This window comes from Sorex araneus, chromosome 4, assembly GCF_027595985.1.
Source record: "Sorex araneus isolate mSorAra2 chromosome 4, mSorAra2.pri, whole genome shotgun sequence".
NCBI lineage: Eukaryota > Metazoa > Chordata > Mammalia > Eulipotyphla > Soricidae > Sorex > Sorex araneus.
Genome location: NC_073305.1, coordinates 62,357,898 through 62,379,552, shown reverse-complemented (window position 1 = coordinate 62,379,552; position 21,655 = coordinate 62,357,898). Strand labels below are relative to the sequence as shown.

The 21,655-nt window shown below is 42.7% G+C and overlaps 1 protein-coding gene across 14 annotated transcripts in view; it reads left to right on the top strand.

Moving 5' to 3' along the window:
• The window catches only part of MAGI1 (membrane associated guanylate kinase, WW and PDZ domain containing 1), a 754,097-nt gene that overhangs the window by 582,360 nt on the left and 150,082 nt on the right, over window positions 1-21,655 (top strand). For all 14 annotated transcript variants that reach the window (XM_055137091.1, XM_055137098.1, XM_055137099.1 and 11 more), the window contains exon 3: window positions 11,574-11,693. In XM_055137091.1, the coding sequence (XP_054993066.1) occupies window positions 11,574-11,693 (120 nt within the window). The remainder of the gene's footprint in view (window positions 1-11,573; window positions 11,694-21,655) is intronic.

The window sequence follows — 21,655 nt, the reverse complement described above, 5'->3', positions numbered from 1 at the left end:
TAAGCCATTTGCTTATATATATTTAATTTTATTTTAAAATTTTTTTATTTTTTTACATGTAATACACTGGAGCAATAGCACAGCAGGTAGGGCGTTTGCTTTGTATGCAGCCAACCCAGGTTCGATTCCTCCATCCCTCTCAGAGAGTCCAGCAAGCTACCGAGAGTATCCCACCCACAGAGCAGAGCCTAGCAAGCTATCCGTGGCGTATTCGATATGCCAAAAACAGTAACAACAAGTCTCACAATGGGGACATTACTGGTGCCCGCCCGAGCAAATCGATGAACAACGAGACAACCGTGCTACAGTGCTACATGTAATACATATACAACTTTAATTGGCAGATAGTATTAATATTCCAATTACAGACATGAGGAAACACTGGCCTAACATGTTTAATTTGTCTGTGGTTATAAAGTTTGTAAGTATCAGAGTTGGTAATTAAGATAATCAATTCAGATTTTTGATTCTATAACAGTTTTTTTCTGTTCTGCAATTTTGGGAGAACTCCTGAGTCATGAAGTTTTGAGAGAAATAACAAGCAGTAATTTCTGATCCCATACTTGCTCCTGGTTCACTTATTGGGAGGGCTAATGAAAGCAGCTACAAAACTATTAAAGAATGATTTATACTGTGTACATATTATTTATGAAAGTGTAACAACTCTGTTGAAGTGTTACATTTCAGAGGACTGAGGTTATTTTTTATTTATCTTTGCATTTCTGTAGTACAATACTATTTTTAATAATTTGAATTATTAGGCACGTGGACTGGAGCAATAGCACAGTGGTAGGGCCTTTGCCTTGCCAGCCCAGGTTCGATTCTTCTGTCCCTCTCAGAGAGCAAGCCCGGCAAGCTACCGAGGGTATTCTGCCCGCACAGCAGAGCCTGGCAAGCTCCCCATGGTGTATTCGATATGCCAAAAACAGTAACAAGTCTCACAATGGAGACGTTACTGGCACTTGCTCAAGCAAATGGATGAACAACGGGATGACAGTGCACAGTGCAACGGTATTAGGCACATGCCATGAAATTTATTTTCAGGAGTTGGTTGTTGGGCCACATTCAGCACTGCACAAGGCAAGTCCTGGCTCTGTGCTTAGAATGACCTGGGTGCCTGGGGGATGTATGTGGTGCAAGGGACTTGTACCAGGTCAGCTGCAGGTAAGGCAAGTGCCTTACGTTCTGTGCTATCTCTGCAGTCCCCAGAATTTGCCCCTTTAAAATGTACAATTTGGGGCCGAGTGATAATACAGCGAGTAGGGTATTGGCCTTGCACATGGTCAACCTGGGTTTGATCCCCAGCATACAATACGTCCCCCAACCACCTCCAGGAGTAATTTCTAAGGGCAGAGCCAGGAGTAACCCCATGAGCATTTCTGGGTATAAGCCAAACAGCCAAAAAATAAAAAACTTAAAAAATAATAAAATATACAATTCATAATTTTCATTATTCTAAGAAGTGTGCAACCAATGCAGCTTTGTAGCTTTAGAATTTTCCTGTTACCCACAAAAGAAATGATATACCCACTAGCAGTCACGCTTAAGATTTTTTTAAAAACTAATGACAGAAAGCAGACCCAAATTAGAAATACCTAGCATTGGACTTGCAAAGTCACCTAATTTAGGAAACTTTATTTTTAATTATCTTTCACCAAAATAATTCTTATTATTAAGTTACTTTTGAACTTATCTGGTTGGTATCTTTGGAATTACTTCATTCCATTCGATATAAGCAATTATTACTATTAATTCAAGGAAAAGAAAAGTATTTCTTATTAGATCAGAGAAAGTCTATAAGAACTAATCCCCTTTTATCTTATAGAGCCTGCAGAACTAGAGTATGGGATTATTGGGTACTGGAATTTCCTTTTGAATATAAGTGCCTCAGGGTAATCCTCAAAAGCTGAATTTTGATAAGCAGGAGTTTAGTGTTAGAAATTCCTATCTTTATTCTTTGAGTGCTGAATGTTTGAAATGAATCTGTGATAACTTGAGAACTTCACTTTCCTGTTTTTAGTCCATACAAGTTTTTCCTGAGTTTGCTAGTGCCAAAGCTCCCTTCCCCACATAAAAGAAGAGTGGTTAATATTCAGGTTTTCATTATTACTTGATTTTTCTTTCAGAAATATACTATTTTTCTAATTTACCTTGTTATTCTGACTTCAAGGCTGTCAGGATAGTTTAGGTGTGGGACCGAGAAGGTCAGGGAGGAGGGACATATGCTGCCCCCTCCACTCGGCCCCATGGCCACCTTTCTCTTTCTCCTGTGAGGGCAGCTACGATTTATTCAGTCTTAGATGGAGAACTGTGGACACTCGGCCAGTGCCTCCCCCAGCAGTCTCTGTACAGAGGAGCTTGAGCTGCTTTGTGGCTATCAAGTCCCGGGTTTTCTGCTCCTGCCACTTACCAGCTGCCTAGTTTTTGGCAAACCGCATAATCTCCATGCTGTGTACTGTTTCTTGCCTGTGGAGTGGGGATAATAATAATGTGTACTTCATAGCATTGTTGACTGTATTAAATGAGACAATGCACATAAAGTACATTTGTGAACCTAAATACTGATTTTTGTGTGTGTGTGTGCACAAAAATTTTAAGTGCCTTAAACTTGCCAAGAACTCTATCCTGGCACAGTAGTTGATTTGTATCTCATTTTGTGATCTAGTCAGGCATTGGATACCATTTCTGTTTTATAGATAAGGACAATGAGGATATGGAAGAAGGAATTGCCCATAATCGGTGGCATAATTCATTCAGTGACAGCTCTAGAACTAGAACCTGGTTCTTGTTCCAGCTCCTTCCTTTTGAGTTGCTATTTTTATTATTGGGTGTCATTTGCTTGCCAGTTGTAGGATCCAGATTTACCCTAGACATTATGTTGATTTTGATTTTTTTTTTCTTTTTGGGTCACAGCTGGCGATGCACAGGGGTTACTCCTGGCTCATGCATTCAGGAATGACTCCTGGCGGTGCTCAGGGGACCATATGGGATGCTGGGATTCGAACCTGGGTTGGCCGCGTGCAAGGCAAACGCCCTACCCGCTGTGCTATTGCTCCAGCCCCATTATGTCGATTTTGAAAAGCAGCATATTCAGACTTTTTTTTTTTTTTTTTGCTTTTTTGGGTCACACCCGGCGATGCTCAGGGGTTACTCCTGGCTCTGCACTCAGAAGTGATCCCTGAGTCCAAAGTCAGGAAAACCCTCAGAACAGCTGAGTGTGGCCCAACAAGCAGAAACAAAAATTAAATAATTAAAAGGAAAAATGTTGAGTCAGTAGTACTTGACCTCCCTCCTTCCCCAAACGTGTGCTTAGTGGGTGGCTGGGTAAATCCGTGGGAACAGCCTTTACACTGTGCTTTGCCTACATCACCAAGCAGCTCATCAAATAAATAGCTGTTCTGGGTACCTTACCTGTTTGCAGAGATACAAACAGTATTTTTGTCATCGAAATTAATGATCTTGTGTGCTGAAAGTAGATAAAGTACCAAACATGATTGTCTCTCAGTATCTATATTGCAAACCATAGTGCCCAAAATTAGAGAGAGTCACTGTCATCCCGTTGCTCATCAATTTGTTTGAGTGGGCACCAGTAATGTCTCTCATTGAGAGACTTATTGTTACTGTTTTTGGCATATCCAATATGCACGGGTAGGAGAGAGAGTATGGGAGAAATTGCCATAGAGGCAGGGGATGGGTTGGGATGGGGGGTTGGGGATACTGGGGACATTGGTGGTGGAAAATGTGCACTGGTGGAGGGATGGGTGTTCAATCATTGAAAGACTGAAACTCAAACATGAAAGTTTTGTGATTGTGTCCCACAGTTACTCAAGATAAGAAAAGAAATAAAAGAATAATCTTAACATGGAGAACAGTTTTAGTTCCTCCAGTTTTTCTAAGTCTTGTTAGACTTGATAAGCAAGACCCACAGTAATTTAACAGCAGGTGAAATTATTAGGTATCAACAATTTTAGCATATTAGTGTAATGGTTGTTCCATTAGCAATCTGGCCTTGAGATCTTTTGGAGAGATGCTGAGTGATGCCTTCCTCTGAAACCTGAAATTCACAGGGATGGCCTATCAGAGTCTCATCCTCAGGAAGTTTTGTATGCCTCTAGTGGATATTTCAGGTGACCACCTCAAATGGGAAGAGAGAAAATGCAGTTTGCCTCTGTACAACATGGTTTGTGAAGTTTGATAAGGAAGGTCACTTTGGGGCCTGGTGCAATAGCACAGTGGGTAGGGCATTTGCCTTGCATGTGGCTGACCCGGGTTCGATTCCCAGCATCCCATATGGTCCCCCCGAGCACCGCTAGGAGTAATTCCTGAGTGCAGAGCCAGGAGTAACCTCGGTGCATCACCAGGTGTGACCCAAAAAGAAAAAAAAAAAAAGGAAGGTCACTTTCTCATTTCCTCAGCAAGGGTCATTGAAGCCAAGTGTATTAGAAGTTTATGAGCTATGAAATGTGCCTAAGAAGCAAGCACCCACTCAAGCTTCAAATGACGAACTCCTGGAAGCATTGTTTCATACTGAAACATTCAGTAGGGCTTAGTTCAAGTGAATTTGTTATCTTATGAACTGATAGTAGAGTGGGTGGGCCTGAGAGTATTCACTAGTCTCTGCAAATGCATGCTCGCCTAGACAGTTTAACACTCACAGAGGACCCTGCTTGAACGACGAATACTTTAAAGTTTGCAAAACAAACTCAGGCAGAAATATAGCATTCTTTGCTCTCAATTTTATTTGTACTGTATTCTTGTGTAGTAGCTACAGGCAAATGTTACCTTATTGTTGAATTTTTCCTACCAGATGGAACATATTGTGTGTTAGGTTCACAGGGAGCCGATGTGTTCATTTCCATGTTATTATTAACTATTTTGGTTTGGGGACCATGCTTGACAGTGCTCAGGGACGACTCCTGGCTCTCTGCTCAGGGGTCACTCCTAGTGGTACTCGGGGGCGGGACGGGGACCATTTGTAGTGCTAGGGAATCAGACTGGGGTCATCTGTATTCAAGGCAAGTGCCTTAACCTCCATACTATCTTTATGGACACTTTTTTCTATGTTTTTGTGAGATCAAAGTTAATATTTGGGTAGAATAACATAGGTTCAGGTCTTTTAAGACTCTGAATATCTAATTCAGTTTATAAAATATTGAAATAATTAGCTACCTATGGTACAATTCTGAGTGTAAGAGATATTTGAAGTGACAATGATTTTATTTCTTCTCCATTTCTGGACCAACCCTCTGAGGTTTACCCTGGTTAAATTTTTGATATTTCACTCACTTAATTATATAACACATAAGACATGACGAATTCATGGGGTTTTCTTTTCCATTTTTTCTATTTTTGAATAAAATGCAATAGTGCTACTCAGAAACCTATCTGTGTCACTCACTGGTACAGCATACATATTAATTTTTCTTGTAAATTCATGAAACATTATTCTATAGTCAGCTAAAACATTTCCTAAGAGTAAGTTTATCATATTTCACTTGTTCATTCCAATTTTCATGAGCGCTCTGTTGTTTTATTTGTGTTGTTGTTTTGGAGTACTTCTTTTATTATGGCCTTTTTGTTTTGCTAAAAAATCATGCTGCCTCAAATATCTAAGGAAGATTTTTCTTAAGAAAATAAATAAAAACCAAATAGCCCTCTTTCCCCCATGTAACTGGGGATCTCATGTAACATGAGAGTTACCATGATAAGGCACTTGCCTTGTAATGCAGCCAACCCTTATTTAATCTCAGCACTGCATAAGGTTGCCTGAGCACTGCCAGGTGTGGTCCACCCATCTCCTCAATAAAGAACCATAACCAGTAGGATCCGAAGACATTTTAGTTCAAAAAGTAATTTTATGACATCTTCCCAAGTATGTAAGAATTTTTAAAAAGAATTTTTGACTATAGGGTGTCTGGTGTTTAAAATGAACATACTACTAATTCCAACTTCTGTGTTTTGGGTGAAGATTTTAAGTATATTCTTACAGATTAAGTGCTTCATATCTATTGGGTACATAAGTAAGCATCTCTTAAACAAAAGCTACTCTTTTTGTAGTATTTGATTTTTTAAAATAATTTCTTTTATTTAATTAAAGAACTGTGATTTGCAAAGTTATTGATAGTTGAGTTTTAGGCATAACTAGTAAACACCAATCCCACCACTCATGATCTTTATTTCTTTTTGAAGGCAGAGAAGTAGGCACGTTTATTTGTTCAGCTCTAATAATAGTAAGAGACTGGCTCTGTAACTCAGTGGACTGAGGGCTTGCTTTGTACTTACCCCCACCCCACAAAACAGAGCTGGGAGTAGCACTTTCAGTGTGCTCTGAAGTCCCCTCCCCCCAAATATTGCCTTGATTTTTAATTTTTAAGCTAGACAAGTAGAACATTGTGTGATAACCCAGAATCCACTAGGTTGTTAGGTGGGTGTTTTTTGTATTATTATTATTATTTAAATGATGCTGTCCCTGAGAAACATGGTAAAATTTGTTTTACTTCTCTTCTGCCAGGAAGTAACCCTTCTGGCTTTGTTAGAAGCGTGGTTTGTAATAATTGTGCCCACCCCAGATGGCTCCAGAAAACCCTTTGAAATGCCATCTGCCAGGCGTGTGTCCCGGGCAGCCTGTCATTCTGCGGGAAGAAAGGAGGAGGCGGGGTCCCCTCCCCAGCCCTTTCTCCCCAGCATCCCTGAATGGAGCTGGGGCTTGTTGGCCCAGACCCAGGGCGGGTTGCTTGCTGGCTTCCAGGGAGTCAACCTCCTGCTAGACGGGAGTGGAAAGGTTTTGTCTGGGTAATAACCCTGAAGGCTCTCTGGGCGGGGACTACCCGCCCCTCCCACGCTCTGCGGCTCAAAGGTCTTCTAAGCACATTCATTCAACTGGCGAAAATTTTATCTGCTACTTTCATTTTCCCTCCAAAATGTTACTTCTTGAGGGAGAATTCTTTGATTATTTTAAACCTTTGGGGGAAAATTAAGAATCAGGGATGATTGTTGTCTTAAAAATAAATCCGACAAATTGGTTTGGAAAACGTGGTAGAAAGAAACGGTCAAGATAAAATGGCCACGGAGGGGGAGAAATAAAATAAAAACGAACAATTTCTGGTTTGGGAAGACCTTAAAAAAAAACTTTATCTTTTGTTTGGTTTTATTTATCTCCATCATCTCGGGGAGGTGGAGAGAGGGGTATAGATGAAGCTGATGGACCTTGGTGTGGAGGTGGTAAGAGTTGCCCTAGAGAACATACTTGCCACAGATCCTTTCGCAGCAAGTTGCAAAGAGATTCTATTCTTGCTCTGCTCTGGAATTTCCCAATATGATGTCGACTGTTTGTGTTTCCCAAGTAGTCAGCTGAACAGCCTCGCCCCTGTCTCCTGCCTTACTGACCGTCCTACTCTCCTTTGAGGGCCAACGGCATCTCCATGTTTCAAAGAGTGAACCTGTCCCGAGCACCCAAGATTCTTGGCTTCATTTTCATACTCTCTCCCAACATGATGACTTCCTACCTCTTGCTGGCAGATGCTAGTGGTTAAATGATCACTCCCCAGTTTATGTGCAGATCTCCCCTCTGATTTTAAGCCTTACATCATCTACTGTTCAGTTTTCCATCTAGTTGTTTATTTGGACACCATGTCCCTTAACCATGTTCATTTCCTGCCACTCATGTTTCCAATTTCACTCCTACCTCTCACCCCTCCTTCTCCTCCTCCTCTTCCTCCTCCTTCTCTCTCTCTCTCTCTCTCTCTCTCTCTCTCTCTCTCTCTCTCTCTCTCTCTCTCTCTCTCAAGATGGTTTGTGGTACAGAGGTACTGGTACTGACTATTCCACCTAGATGCTTCCTGTCATCTCAAACTGTGTGTGTTTAAAAGTGAACTCAATGTTTTTCCCTAGAACTCTTCCTCCATCTTTTGTTTGTTTTGCGGCCACACCAAATGATGCTCAGGAATCACTCCTAGCTGTGCCAGAGGGACAAGCAAATGGGATGTCAGGGATCAAACCGGGGTCAGAGCATGCAAGACAAGCAAGCTACCCGCTGTCCTATCACTCCAATCCATCTTCTTGAACTCTGTCAATGGCACGGCCCGTTTATGTGCCTCAGAAACAAGATGTTTGGGTGGTGGAGTCAAAGGACTGGAACCCGTGCTTTGCATGCAGAAGGCCCATGTTTGACCCCTGCCACTGCCAGGTCCCTCGAGCACCACAAGGAGCAACCCAGCACTGAGCCATAAGTAGCCCCTGAGTAAGTGTACCCCCAAATCTAAAAAAAACACAATACTGTTATGGTGTTTGTGGCTTTCTCTCCTTGCCCTCTTCCCTTTGATCCCTTTTCTTCCACCAGTGACTGTGTTTCCCACACTTACGTATGGTGCTCAGAGACATTCTGGTGCAGTGCTCACTGGGGGTGCCTATGGGCCTCGTGCAGCTGCTCATTGGTCTCTCAGTTGACGTGCTGACACATTTTCAATGTCTTCAAGAGCATTTTTCTGTGGTGCACTGGAGAGCATGGGGTTTGTTGTGGGGTGCGCACGTGTGCATGCATGAACGTGTGTGTGTGTGTGTGTGTGTGTGTGTGTGTGTGTGTGTGTGTGTGTGTGTGTGTGTGTGTGTGTGTGTAGGAGGGGGCGGAATGCTGGTAAGCTGAGCAGCCAGGCCTGTGCTTAGCCCCCTGCGGGTGGCCCCGGGCATCAAACTCAGGCCTCATGCTTGCAAGGCGGGTACCAAGCCATCTCTTGGACTCTCTTCATATTTTGTTTTGTTTTGTTTTTGTGTTCCCTTACCAGTTCAATCTTCAAAATAGAGACCCAATGTGATGAGTTGCCACACTTTTGAAGTCTGCTGACGCTGTTTAGTCTGTTTACATAGCTATTCTTCATCAAGTATTAGAGCTGCTTTTTACCTCTTGTCCTGCCATTCTCTATCCTAATTTTTTCTCACCTAACATGGTACTTGCCACCTACTGATCTTCTTGACTTTCTTCTTGTCCCCTCTCCCTAGCACCCTGCCTGTTTCTTGTTGTTGATAAATGAATGATCTTTTAGACACTAAGTGTGGGTTGTCTGGGGTGGTTGCTTAGTGGTAGATAGAAGGCCTGCTTTGCAGCCCTGAGTCTATGGGCCTGGATGCATATCTCCCCCTCTCCCCCAGGGACGAGTGCTGTCCCAAAGGCATTGCACTGATGCCTCTACAAAGTGTGTGATCTCTGACACCCAGCAAAGTGTGTGCAAACTCTGTTCTGCACAACAGCTTGAGGGAAAGGAAAGGGAAGACTTGAATCTTAGCATCCCCCTGCTGAAGGCCCCTTTTGTGATTCCCAGCATCCTTAGGGAAAAATGGGGAGCTTTTGCTGGGTTTCACATAACCTGGCCCTCACTTTCCTTTGACCCAGCACATTCCATCAACTCATGTCTTAACAATAACACAAACTAATATGGCTGATGATTTTTGAAGTAAACCCTCTAAAAGGATCTCATTCAGATTGTACCCAAACCTGTTGTTAGGTAGCATCATCCCTATATTACAAGTGAATAAATCAAGTTTTAAGTAATTAGTATGCCTGAAACTACAAGTTTTGGAGGCCTTTCAGAGAGATATTGTGCCCAAACCAGACCCCAGCTTATCAATATTGCGATAACCTTTATATTTCTGAATTACCTACAGAGAGCTGTGCATTTCAAAGTTGTTGGGACTGAAGAGATGGCACAGTGGGCTGGAGCACATGCTCTGCATGTAGGAAACCGGGGTTTGGTCCCCAGCACCTCATGGTCTCCCAGGCACCACCAGGAATAGCTACCAAGCGCTGCCAGGGTGGCGTAAAACCAAAACGGAATTTGTGAGGGACTTGTCTTCATCTGCCAGAGCAGCCAGAAATGGGAACAAATTAAGAACCAGTTTAAGAGTAGACTCAGAATATGACACATGCGTGCTTCTTTGCAGAAAAGCCATAACGTGATACAAGTTGATAACACAAAACATCTGTAGTACAGCTACTGTGTGGACACTGTGATATATTTATAACGTTTCAGTTACTGGTATTAGGAATGCTGGACTCATCTAAAAACATGTTTGTACTCAATAAAATACACAACAGGTGCTGAATTTTGTCTTAATTCTGAAGACCTGATGGCACAGCCAACGGGCTGTAGTTGTACGCTTTGCATTTGCATGCAGAGCTCTGAATTCAGTCCCTGGCACTGAGTACTGGTTCCCTGAGTCCTACAGAGTGTGCCACTGGCCCCAGGACACCCCTCCCTTCCCCACTGTTTCCCCTCCTTTTCCAGGAAGAAAAAAAAAAAGAATTGTAGATTTCACTGAGTTGTGTATATGTGATGGTTCCCATAGGCAAGCAGAGTCTGTATCTTACAGGGTCATTAGAACTACTAGTTGGTGACTTAATTGCTTGAAAGTTCCTGGGAATGAGGGAGTGACTGCTTATTACAAAGGAAACCTGATCCTTAAAGCACCATAGATAATGGTGCTGAAAAAATGAATATCAACTTAATGTCCCCACTGTCCGGCTGGGCATTCTTGATTCAAGTGGTAGAGCTCAGGCTTAGTATGTGCAAAGACCTGTGATCTATCCCTGGCATCATGTTGTCCAGGAGGACCGCTGCCCACTGCCAATAATGCTTGTATCCAATAAAAAGAGCAATTGACTGTCCATCAGACCCCTAACATGAATGTAGGAGCGGAAATCAGGTCCTTTGCTTTTTTTGATCTATCATAACATTTAGCTAGTGCCTAGCTGGTATGAATTACATGTGTGTTTCTTGTTTTAAAATATATACATCACGTTCCTTTCACATTGCTTCTTTCTTTTGGTTGAAATTGGATGAAAGTGATAAGTCGGGGGATACTTTAAAATCTCTTCTAAGAGGATTTTTAAATATTTATTAGTTATTGCAAAAATGTCTACTTCAAAAGGGAAACTTTACTTTTTTTTTTTTTTAGCAAATGCAATGTCCTTTCTCTCTAGTTAGAATTTATGGGTGGCCTCCTTTTACCAAACATATTAATTACATGGAGAGCAGCAATGTTTTAATCCCTGGGAGATGTCTAACCACAGATCTTGGGCAATCGCCTTTCTCTAGTGATGTGTTTATGCAGTGGGTGTCATTTTCTTCAAAGGGCTTATTACATCGGAGCTTGCCGGATGTACTAAAGAACGTAAGAATTTCCAGGCCTGTGATAAAAATATAAGCCCCTTAGGCTGGAAGCTTAAGGTGGATACATTTTTAGTATTTACCGGGGCCCTAAAAGCTGCTGATTGTGAATGCTGTCTGTGTAAAATCCACTTTTTCAGCACAGTTGAAAAATGTTGAAACAGCTTCCTGGTTTACTGGCTGTGTTCCCCTGTCTCTTTCTTTTTGAAGACTCCCCAGCCCTCCAAGGTGGGTAAGTGAGGAGGTTGTTGGGTTAGAGAAGATGCCGTACCCAGGGCCCTGTCTGGGCAGTTAGGCTTGCAGAACCTTCGGCAGGCCAGCTTACTGAACAGGTTATTTTAATTATGCCTGCATGTGGCGCTTCTCGTTGGAGTTGACTGGAGGTTTCTTACGCCTTTGTCTCGTCTGCTGCAGGCACAACCCGATCTCCAAGAGAAGGAGAAGTGCCTGGCGTGGATTACAACTTTCTGACTGTGAAGGAGTTCTTGGACCTCGAGCAGAGCGGGACTCTTCTGGAAGTTGGCACCTATGAAGGTGAGCGTGTCTGTGACTGCAGTGAGGAGGCCGCTCTCCCAGGCCCTGCACAGACTCAGGACCATCTTGTCAGGAAGACGTGTGTGGCCTCTGAAATCCAAAGAGGAGTAGGAGATTGCAAGTCACCATGTGCTGATGAACAGTTAGAAACTATAAATAAGGAATTGGGGTGCTCTTTAAAAACTATTGTTCTGCTTTCTGCTTTACATGCTTAGTTGAAATGTGTCTTTTTTAATATAATCACATATGGTATTAGAAAGGAAAGGAAACATAATCTCAGTCAAATACAAAATGTGGCATTATCCTTAGTTTTTTTTTTTTCCTTAAAAGAATTATTTTTGTCCTACTTAATAATGCTTGGGCTACTCCCAGCTCTCTGTTTGGGGGAACATGTGATGCCTGGGGTCCACCACCTGCAAGGAAAGCAAGCACCTTGACCCCTGTATAATCTCTCCAGCCTGTTTCTCACACTAATTTTTCTTAAATCTATTTCTTAAGTAGCTAATACACTCCTGAAATGACCTGAATGTAAATACAAGGTGCATGTTGATATGTAGGTGTATTCTGGGTGTATTCTCATTTCTTCTCTGTTTTACACTAAAGGGTAGTGCACAAAATGTTGCTTTTACTTAACAGTATATCTTGTATGTCTATAGGTCTCTAAAGTTTGGTAATAGAGCCTTTATTGGTTTTTGTTTGTTTTTGTTTGGGGCCACTCCCAGTTCTGTGCTTGGGAGTCGCCTCCAGCGTGCTCAGGAAGAGTGCGGTACTAGAGAGTCACCCCCGGCCTCCCACATGCAAAGTGTGGGCTCCACCTATGAGCTCTGTCTCCAGTTCCACTCGCACAAGGACTTTTTTATTTTGGGCTGGGCTAGTGGGGTAGGGGTTGCAGAGTGGGGTGGGGGTGGGGGGAATAGGATTTGGGATACGCCCAGTCGTGCTTAATATTTTGCTCCTGGCTTATGCTGAAGGATCGTTCCCTCAGCAGGGCTCAGGGGACCCAATTCTGTTCAGGAGATGGAAGAAGGTTTGGTTGTTGCATGCAAGGAATGTGCCTTAACCCCTATCCTATCTCTTTGGTCCCATGCAGGAACATTTTATTTTATTTTATTGTTTTTGTTTGGGAGCCACATTTGGCTGTTCTCAGGGCTTCCTCCAACCTCTGTGCTCAGGGACCACTCCTGGCAGGGTTTGGGGGACCGTATGAGGTGACGGGGATCGAACCTGGGTTGACTGCATGCAAGGCAAATGCCCTACCTGCTGTACTCAGTCCCAACACAGAAACATCATAAAGATTACAATAAAATCCAAAGGGTGAGTTGCTACCTTATCTGTGTAAAGATAAAATGCCTTGCCTTGGGGCTGGAGAGATAGCACAGCAGGTAGGGCGTTTGCCTTGCACACGGCCGACCCGGGTTCAAATCCCAGCATCCCATATGGTCCCCTGAGCACGGCCAGGGGTAATTCCTGAGTGCAGAGCCAGAAGTAACCCCTGTGCATTGCCAGGTGTGACCCAAAAAGAAAAAAAAAAATGCCTTGCCTTGCCTTAACTTATGGTGAAGTGTTATTTTATAAGGGATTTTATAGCTTTAATTTGATTGTAGTCCTGGTTCTCGGCAGTGACTAACCATCAGTTAATGATCTTGAATCTTAGGTATGCTGACTCTGTGTTTATGTGCTTTAGAGAAGAAAGGGGAAGAGAATTATCTTTGTCCCTACTGTTCATTTCCAACTGGTGACTTGCACTGAATGATGTTTTTTTTTTTCATAAGCAGATATTTTATTTTACAAAATAAAAATGTCTATTAGTTTACATAATATATGAGCAAAGCCCCTTACATTCCAACCCCCTCAACACCTTCCCATATAGACTTGTTTGTTTGTTTCTATGTTTTTTCAGTTTGGAAGTCTAGACGAAGAATGTCTTTGAATAAAACAGAAAGAAGTATGCCCACAGGTCTAGTTTGGCTTTTGGATCACTTATATCACTTGTCATCCCGTTGATGTTTGATTTGCTTGAGCGGTCGCCAGTAATGTCTCTCTTTGTTGCTGTCTTGTGCTAGTGTAGCCCAATGGTTATCTGCTCGCTCCAGGAACATGAAAAGCCTCAAACTATTTGTTCAGGGTTTTGACAAAGAAGTCTGACCATCTTGTACATGAGCGGCCACACAGTTTTTGACGCCCCATGGAATCCAGTTGGTAACAGCTCTAGTCCAGTGGTCGTCTCTAAATTGCATTGTGTGTCTGGCAACATCTGATTTTCTATGCCTTGGCAAACGAGACAGCGTCTCTGATTCTTGATAGTTGACAGAGATCAGAACTCCGAATTACTTCTCTCACTTGAGTGAAATGTGATATTCCAAGCATAGCTCTTTCAATTCCTCTTTGGAATACGTAAATAGCGTTCTCGTCCTGTTTTCTTAGGGCCCAGGTCTCTGAGGCATATGTTAGTGCAGGAAGAACGGTGGAATCGGAAAGATGTGCCCAGAATCTGAGGTCCTTCTTCCTCTTAACCACTTCTTCGAGGATCTTGAAGGCGTTCCACACTGCTCTCTTGCTCTTGCACAATTCTGGTGCAAAGTCGTTCCTCATGTTGAGTTCTCGGCCCAGGTACACACAGCTGCTGCATTCAGATATGTACATTCCATTGACAGCAGATGGAATATCAGGGACTAGCTCATTTTCACGAAGATTGTCTTGGTGAGATTCAGCTGCAGTCCAACCTTTCCACACTTGAGGTTGAAGTCAGCCAGAATTTGTGCCGCTTGGGTAATGTTTGGCATTATGAGAACGATGTCATCAGTGAAGCAGTGGTGGTGGAGTTGCTGACCGTCTATCTTCACTCCCATTCCTTCCCATTTCAGTCGTGGCATGATGTTCTCGAGGGTGACACTGAAGTGTTTTGGTGAAATGGTATCACCCTGCCGAACCCCTCTCTTTACGTCAATGATCACTTCCTTGTAGAATGATGAGATCCTGGTGGTGAATCCATAATACAGTTCGTGGAGGATCTTGATGTACTGACTTTGAATGCTCTGCTTGGCCAGGGCTTCGATAACTGCTTCAGTCTCAATGGATTCAAAGGCCTTCTTTAAATTGATGAATGTTAGACAGTGGCATTTTGAACTCTGAAAAAGGGGGCGGAGCAGTGGGCCGGCGCTGGAAGGTGATGAGGGTCTAGATGGGCGTTGCTCAGAAAGGGTGGAGCCAGGGTCCGAGAAGATGGCTGGGGGGGGGGAGGTGCAGGCGCAGATGGGATGGCGCCCATTCACTCCACTAACCTGAAAAAGGGAGCCGACTGATGTTTTGATATTAATCAAACTCCTGGCTTTGGACTCAAGAATATTTCTTTGGGGTACTGCTAATTATCAGCTGTCGTAGTTTTTCTGAGTTGTTGAGATATATGGTGGCCTGCATGCAATCTAAGAATATCTGAAGTAAGAGTGATTCCTTAAGGCCTCGGAATGAGGTGAGGAAAGGGGGAGGTGCTTTGTACAAGAGCTTCTTCAACATGCTGTCTTGTAGAGCTGTCTAATTAAAAACTCAAGTGGAGGGGGCCTGAGTACAGCATATCGGGCATTTATTTGTGCATGGCCGATTTTGGTTCGATCGCCAGTACCCCATGTGGTTCTCTGAGCACCTCCAGGAGTAATCCCTGAGTGCAGAGCCAGGAGTAAGCCCTGAACACAGCCAGGTGTTACCCAAAAACAGAAAACAAAAACAATTCAAGTGGAGAGGCTGGAGAGATAATACAGTAAGGCACTTGCTTTGCATGTAGCCAACCTGGGTTTAATCCCTGGTACCCCACATGGTCCCCCTGAGTACTGTCAGGAATGGTCTCTGAGCTCAGAGGCAGGCGTCTGCCCTGAGCACCACTGGATGTGACTGTGCCCCAACCCCTACCACACCCCACCACTGCCCCCAAAAATGAAGTGGCTGAGACTATAATAAGAATGAATTGGTTAGTAGGAAATGAATTTTAATATGAAATCCTTATTTACATCTGGGGAGCTTAAGTGCCTGAATACCCTGAAAAAAAATCTTTTGAATTATTTTTGGAGTAGATAACATAGAAGTGATTATACAAAGTTATTTGGATTGGAAAGGAAAAGTGTATAACATAGACAATAATTTATGTTGGGGAAACGAAGGAAAATAAACTCATTTTACTGAAGTATTTTAGTCAGAACTGATACATAGGTAGAGTCACTTTGCTTTCCCAGTTAATTTAGCATTATCATTTAATAATAATAATAATCTTGTATTATATTGACACCAGGGCTGAAACCAGTGCCCCACACATACAAGGTAAGTGCTATATATCACTGAGCTGCATCCCTATCCCCATTTACTTTTTATCATTGCAGCAGAGGTATCTTCTATCACTCAGTTTTCAGCTGGGGATGCTATTGTCATGACACTGTCACTGTCATTGTCATCCCATTGCTCGTTGATTTGCTCGAGCGGGCACCAGTAACGTCTCCATTGTGAGATTTGTTGTTATTGTTCTTGGCATATCGAATACACCACGGATAGCTTGCCAGGCTCTGCCGTGCGGGCGCGATACTCTCGGTAGCTTGCTGGGCTCTCCGAGAGCATCGGAGGAATCAAACCCAGGTGGGCCGTGTGCAAGGCTAATGCCCTACCCGCTATGCTATCGCTGCAGCCCACTATTGTCACGTAGCTTTTAGAAATGTTTTCAGTTTATATAGCTGGTTCTGTATTGTTAGAGCAAGGAGCTGAAGCCAGTCAGTGTTTAATCCCACATTTCTGTGAGAGACCCAACAAGAATAGTCTGAATGTCATTAAAAGTTTGAATGTTAACCTCACGACTCCTTGGTGTCTAGCAGCAAGGAAACTTTTTTTTCAGAACCCATCTGGATCATCTTATCTAAAACTTTTTCTGGGAAAATTGCTTCAGTTCTTTGGTGTTGAAATTTTCATATGCCCGAGATTAATCTATTCCATTTTTTATTCCAGTTGACTTGTACAACCTTCCTCAGCCTTTGACCTTTTAGCTGTGTAATTTTCCTTCCATATGAGACAGCTCATAATTTGGGGGAACTGAGTGGAGTATATTATGTTGACTTTTATAAGCTGAAAGCAAAATGGAATTTTTATTAAATGCCAGATATTGCCTCAGGAATAGGGCTGGATGATCTGCTGAGAGCTCCTTCTGTCTGCTCCTCGGCATAGCCTCGTGATGGCGGCTGCCGTGTCTTGGGTACGAAAGGGAGAGCAGGCTGGGCTGTGGGCCTGCCCGAGTCTCAGCCCCAGCTCCTCTGCTGGTGAGCTGTGTGCCCTCCGGCAAGTTGCTTAATGCTCCATGTCTCCATTTTCTCTTCGGTAAAATGAGGATAATAATAGTGTTTCTTCATAGGTAGGATTAAATGAGACAATAATTGGAAAGGGCTGAGCACAGCGTCTGACACATGTAAGCTCTCAATCAGCCTTGCTCTTATATTTACACAAACGGCTGGTCCGAAATTGCCACCCTAGTGGGTTCCCTCCCCTTCTGTTAGTCAGGAAGCCGGTGCATTTGCCAATAAAATGTCTTTATTTACTTCCCAGGTGCTCATCATTTATTTTTCCCTGCTCAGTTCTTTTTCTCTGCCAGTCCTGTTTCCATAAAGGAAAAGTATGTCACAAAACACTCCTCAGAGGAAAACGCCTTAATGAATATATGTCTTTTGTCTTTCTTGTTTTGTTTTTTATTTTGTTTTTGTTCCAGGGCTACACCTGGCTGTGCTCATTGGTCACTCCTGGGTCTGTACACAGGAATCACTCCTGGTGATACCCAGGGGACCATATATATAGTGTCAGGGGTTAAACCCAATTTGGCTGTGTTCAGTGCAAATGCCTTACTCTTTGTGCTATCTCTCTGAACCTTGGGATATATTTTATAATTAAAAATTTTTTTAAATATGTAAGTTCAAATTGTGATACTTCTAAGTAAGTAACCACTTTGAAGGATCTAGTGCTGAGACTGAGAACTTAGATATAAAGAGCACATAAATATTAAGTCTTGTTTGTGTTATTCTATTTCTGCCCCTTACATCTAACATAAATGAGATCTTTCTGTGTTATTCCCTGTAATTCTATCACATTCTTTATAAATACTGCACAGTGTACCAGTGTATGATTATATATAATTGATTGGGCCACTCCTCTGCAATGGATATTTAACGTCATCCTAATGTTTCCATCTTTTTCTGATATTTCACAATTAATACTGTAGTGAACATCCCGCAGGTTAGGTAGCTCACTAGCCTGCTTTGAGTATATTTATAAAGTAATGATCTGGTGATGCAGTATTAAAGAAAGTTGTTTGGGGCCGGAGTGATAGTACAACGGGGAGAGTGTTTGCCTTGCACGCTGCTGACCCTGGTTCGATTTCTGTCATCTCATATGGTCCCCTGAGCAACGCCAGGAGTGATTCCTGAGTGCGGAGCCAAGTGTAACCCCTGAGCATCTTCAGGTGTGACCCAAAAAACAAAAAAATAAAAATAATTTGATTGATTAAAAAAAAATTAAGTTCTTCTGTGTATGCAGTTTGTTTCATCAGCTATTTATTGGATGCTTATAGACTTTGTGCCCAGGCCTGGGTTATGATGTGAGGGGGAGCAGGGGATGGAAAACCACAGCAGCTCTGTCTTTGCTTATACTTTTTAGTTATTTATTTTGCCAGTACTTGTGAAGTGAAACCACATGGTGGGTTAGATGAATTACCCAACAGTCTCACAGGTTGTACTGTTTAGCCTCATCTCACAGGGGAGGAGTGTAAGAGACAGAGATGTCAGTTATCTTCTCTAAAATCACATCACTGGTAAGGACAGAGGAGGATTCAAACGCAGACTGACTGTCTACCTCTAGGATCTGGACCGCTATAGCTCCTCATGGTGGAGGGAAATTTAATCAGTGCCCAGAGAAGTGATGAGTTCTGAAAATAGAGCTGCAGAATGCAACAAGGAAATGGCAAGGGTATTTATTATATCTAATCTTGTATCAGAGGGGCCCCCTCCACAGATGACAAGTAAATGGAAACTTGTCACAGGATTTTGTGAGTTCGAGTTGAATGGCTGGGAAGGTGGAAGGTGAGTTCAGTTTGGAAGTCAGCATCAATTCTGAGTGTTGGCCATAGAGAAGGGCAGGGCTCCCACCCGACTGCCTTGAACACCAGAGCTGTCCAGGGCCAGAGAGATAGTACAGCAGCTATAACTTGCTTGTGGCTGATCTGGGTTCAATCCTCAGCACCTCATATGGGCCCCTGAGCATCTCCGGGAGTAATTCCTGTGCATGGAACCAGGAGAAAACCTTGAGCACTGCCAGGTGTGCTCCACAAACCAAAAAAATAAGGAAAAAGAGAAAAAAAGAAAACGAAAGCCAGGGTTACCTGAGAACTTTCTTTAGTGAAGGAAATTGAATTGAATATTCTGAAATATCTAATATGATAGCCATTATCCACACTGAGCAAGTGATTTTTTTGAAGCACCTGAATTTTAAGTTTAACACAATTACTTTAAATTCAGATAATCAACTAAATGTATTGATTATGATATTTTGCAGGGCATTTCTAAAATGAAAGCTTCTGAAGGAGGGGTTAGGATCAGTTTAATAGGATTCTTTCTTTTTTACCCATCAGACTTCTGAAAGCTAAGCACATCCTTAGCAGTTAAGCTCCTTTAAAAAAGTCTAATTCTGAATCCTCCCATGGGGATATTCCGTCTGAGGAGTGGGGATGTCCTTTGTGGGTACATTGTGCAATGTGGTATATCAGACAAGTGTAGTGAGCCAGTAAAATCTTGAGGACTGACAACCTGCAGAATATTCTTTCAAGTCCAACATTTGTTGGGGGCTTAGAATTGCAGAATTGTAGGATATTAGGGCTACAAATGCATAGAGCTCACCTCTTTAGACAATAGAACTCAGATCCACAGAGAGACTGAATTAGATTGTTTCTCAACCTTTTTGTGACTGAGGAATCCTTCTGACCTCATTTTTTCTTCCTGTGCTTCCCTCACTCTTACCCTACTATGTGACTCTTAGTCTCATGCCATTGAACCCCCCACCCCTACTCCACCCCCCATTAATGTGGTTCTTACCTATAGTCCCTTTGGAACAATCTGGAACCCACAAGGGAATATTTGGCCTTTGACTGAGAAACCCTGATCTGAGAAACTAAAGGAACTTGAGGGCAACACCTGGCTCTAAGCCATCACTTCTGTTGTGTCACAGGTAGGCCGGGAATGCCAGCATTTCCTCTGTCAGGTGCCAGGAAATGGGCACTACTTTTGTAGACTTAATGCTGGTTTGTTCCTTGATTCGTGTGTTCATTACAAGTGAAATGTTGAATGAAACCAGATACAATTGCTATTTTTACAGGCGTTAATAGTCCAGTGCATGAGACACATTATTCATATTCGTATGATCACAGAAATGAATAAATAGTTTTAAACATATTCAGATCTATAAAAGGAGATCATAAGGTATGGGGATTTCATCCCTGTGGATGAAATCCGGGGAAACTGTCTCCGTTGGAAGTAGTCATTAAGGCAAGCTCTGATTGGTGAACTGGAGTTAGCTTGCTGGATTTAGCAAATAAGATACAGAACATTCAATTCTGTTTTTCATTTGGAAGTTCTCATCAGAGTTAACTTTTTTGGGAGGGAGGGGCAGAGGAGTAGGGGTGGGAACATTCCTGATAGTGCTCAAAGCTAATTCCTTACTCCTGACTCTACACTCAGGGATCACTCTTGGTGGGGCTCAGGGAACCATATAGGGTGGCCAGGGATCAAATAAGACTTGGTTGCATTGTTAAGACAAGTGCCCTACCCACTATACTATCTTATTATCCCCTAGAGTTAACGTTTTATACAGCAAAGCCTGGCAAGCTACCCGTGGTGTATTCGATATGCCAAAAACAGTAACAAGTCTCACAATGGACACGTTACTGGAGCCTGCTCAAGCAAATCAATGAGCAACAGGATGACAGTGATACAGTGATACAGTGATAGTGGTGATAGGTAGTGGTGAGCCACTGAATCTTGGGTCATTTATGTGATGATAAAGCAGGACTTGTGGGACCAGAGAGTTAGTAGAGGCATTAAACTTCTTGCCCTGTTAGACAACCCCCGGGCCTATCTTCAGCACCACATACCATTCCCCGAGCACTGTGCTAGGAGTGATCCCTGAACTCAGACCTACGAGAAAGCCCCAAACACCGCTGGGACTGGCTCCCGAACCAAAATTAACCAATAAATTTGGACTTGGAAATAAATTGATCTTTGGGATTGGAGATATAGTACTAGGTTTAATGTACTTGCTTTGCGTGTTGACCTCAATTCCATTTCCCTACTACACATCCCAGTTAGCTCCAACCAGGAGTGACTTCTGAGTACAGAACCAGGAATAGTCCCTAAGCACTTTATGACCCAAATCCCTCTTCACCACCACCCCCCAATAAATGTATTGATTTTTGTAAGAGAATGCAACACGTAGCTAGTAATAATCCTCCTAGGATGTCTAGTTTCTGTCTTACATAACCGGACAAGATGTGATACCTTTTGCTGAGAAATGATGCACTGGAGAAGACTAGGCTTGGTTGAGTGGGGAGAACAGGGACGCCATGATGACACTTCCCAAACCCCGCCTGCTCTGCTGCCCGAGTTAGCGTATAGTCCAATAAAGTACAGGTCCCTCTGGTCCTATAAAGATATTATTGGTGCTTACAAAGTGTAAGTTACTAGAGATTGTAACTAGTCTCTTCATTGCAATTTGAGCCAACTTTTCATTTGTTCAGTATATAGAATTGACATCAAAGGCAAGAGTAAACATGTCTTTCCTTCTTGGTCCAACTTCATAATTGTGATTCTAAGATAATTTGACAGAATACTTGGAATAATCAGCTGAACCATCTTAGTTTTTGCCTTGCTTTTTTCCCTTTGTTTTCTTTTCTCCTTCCT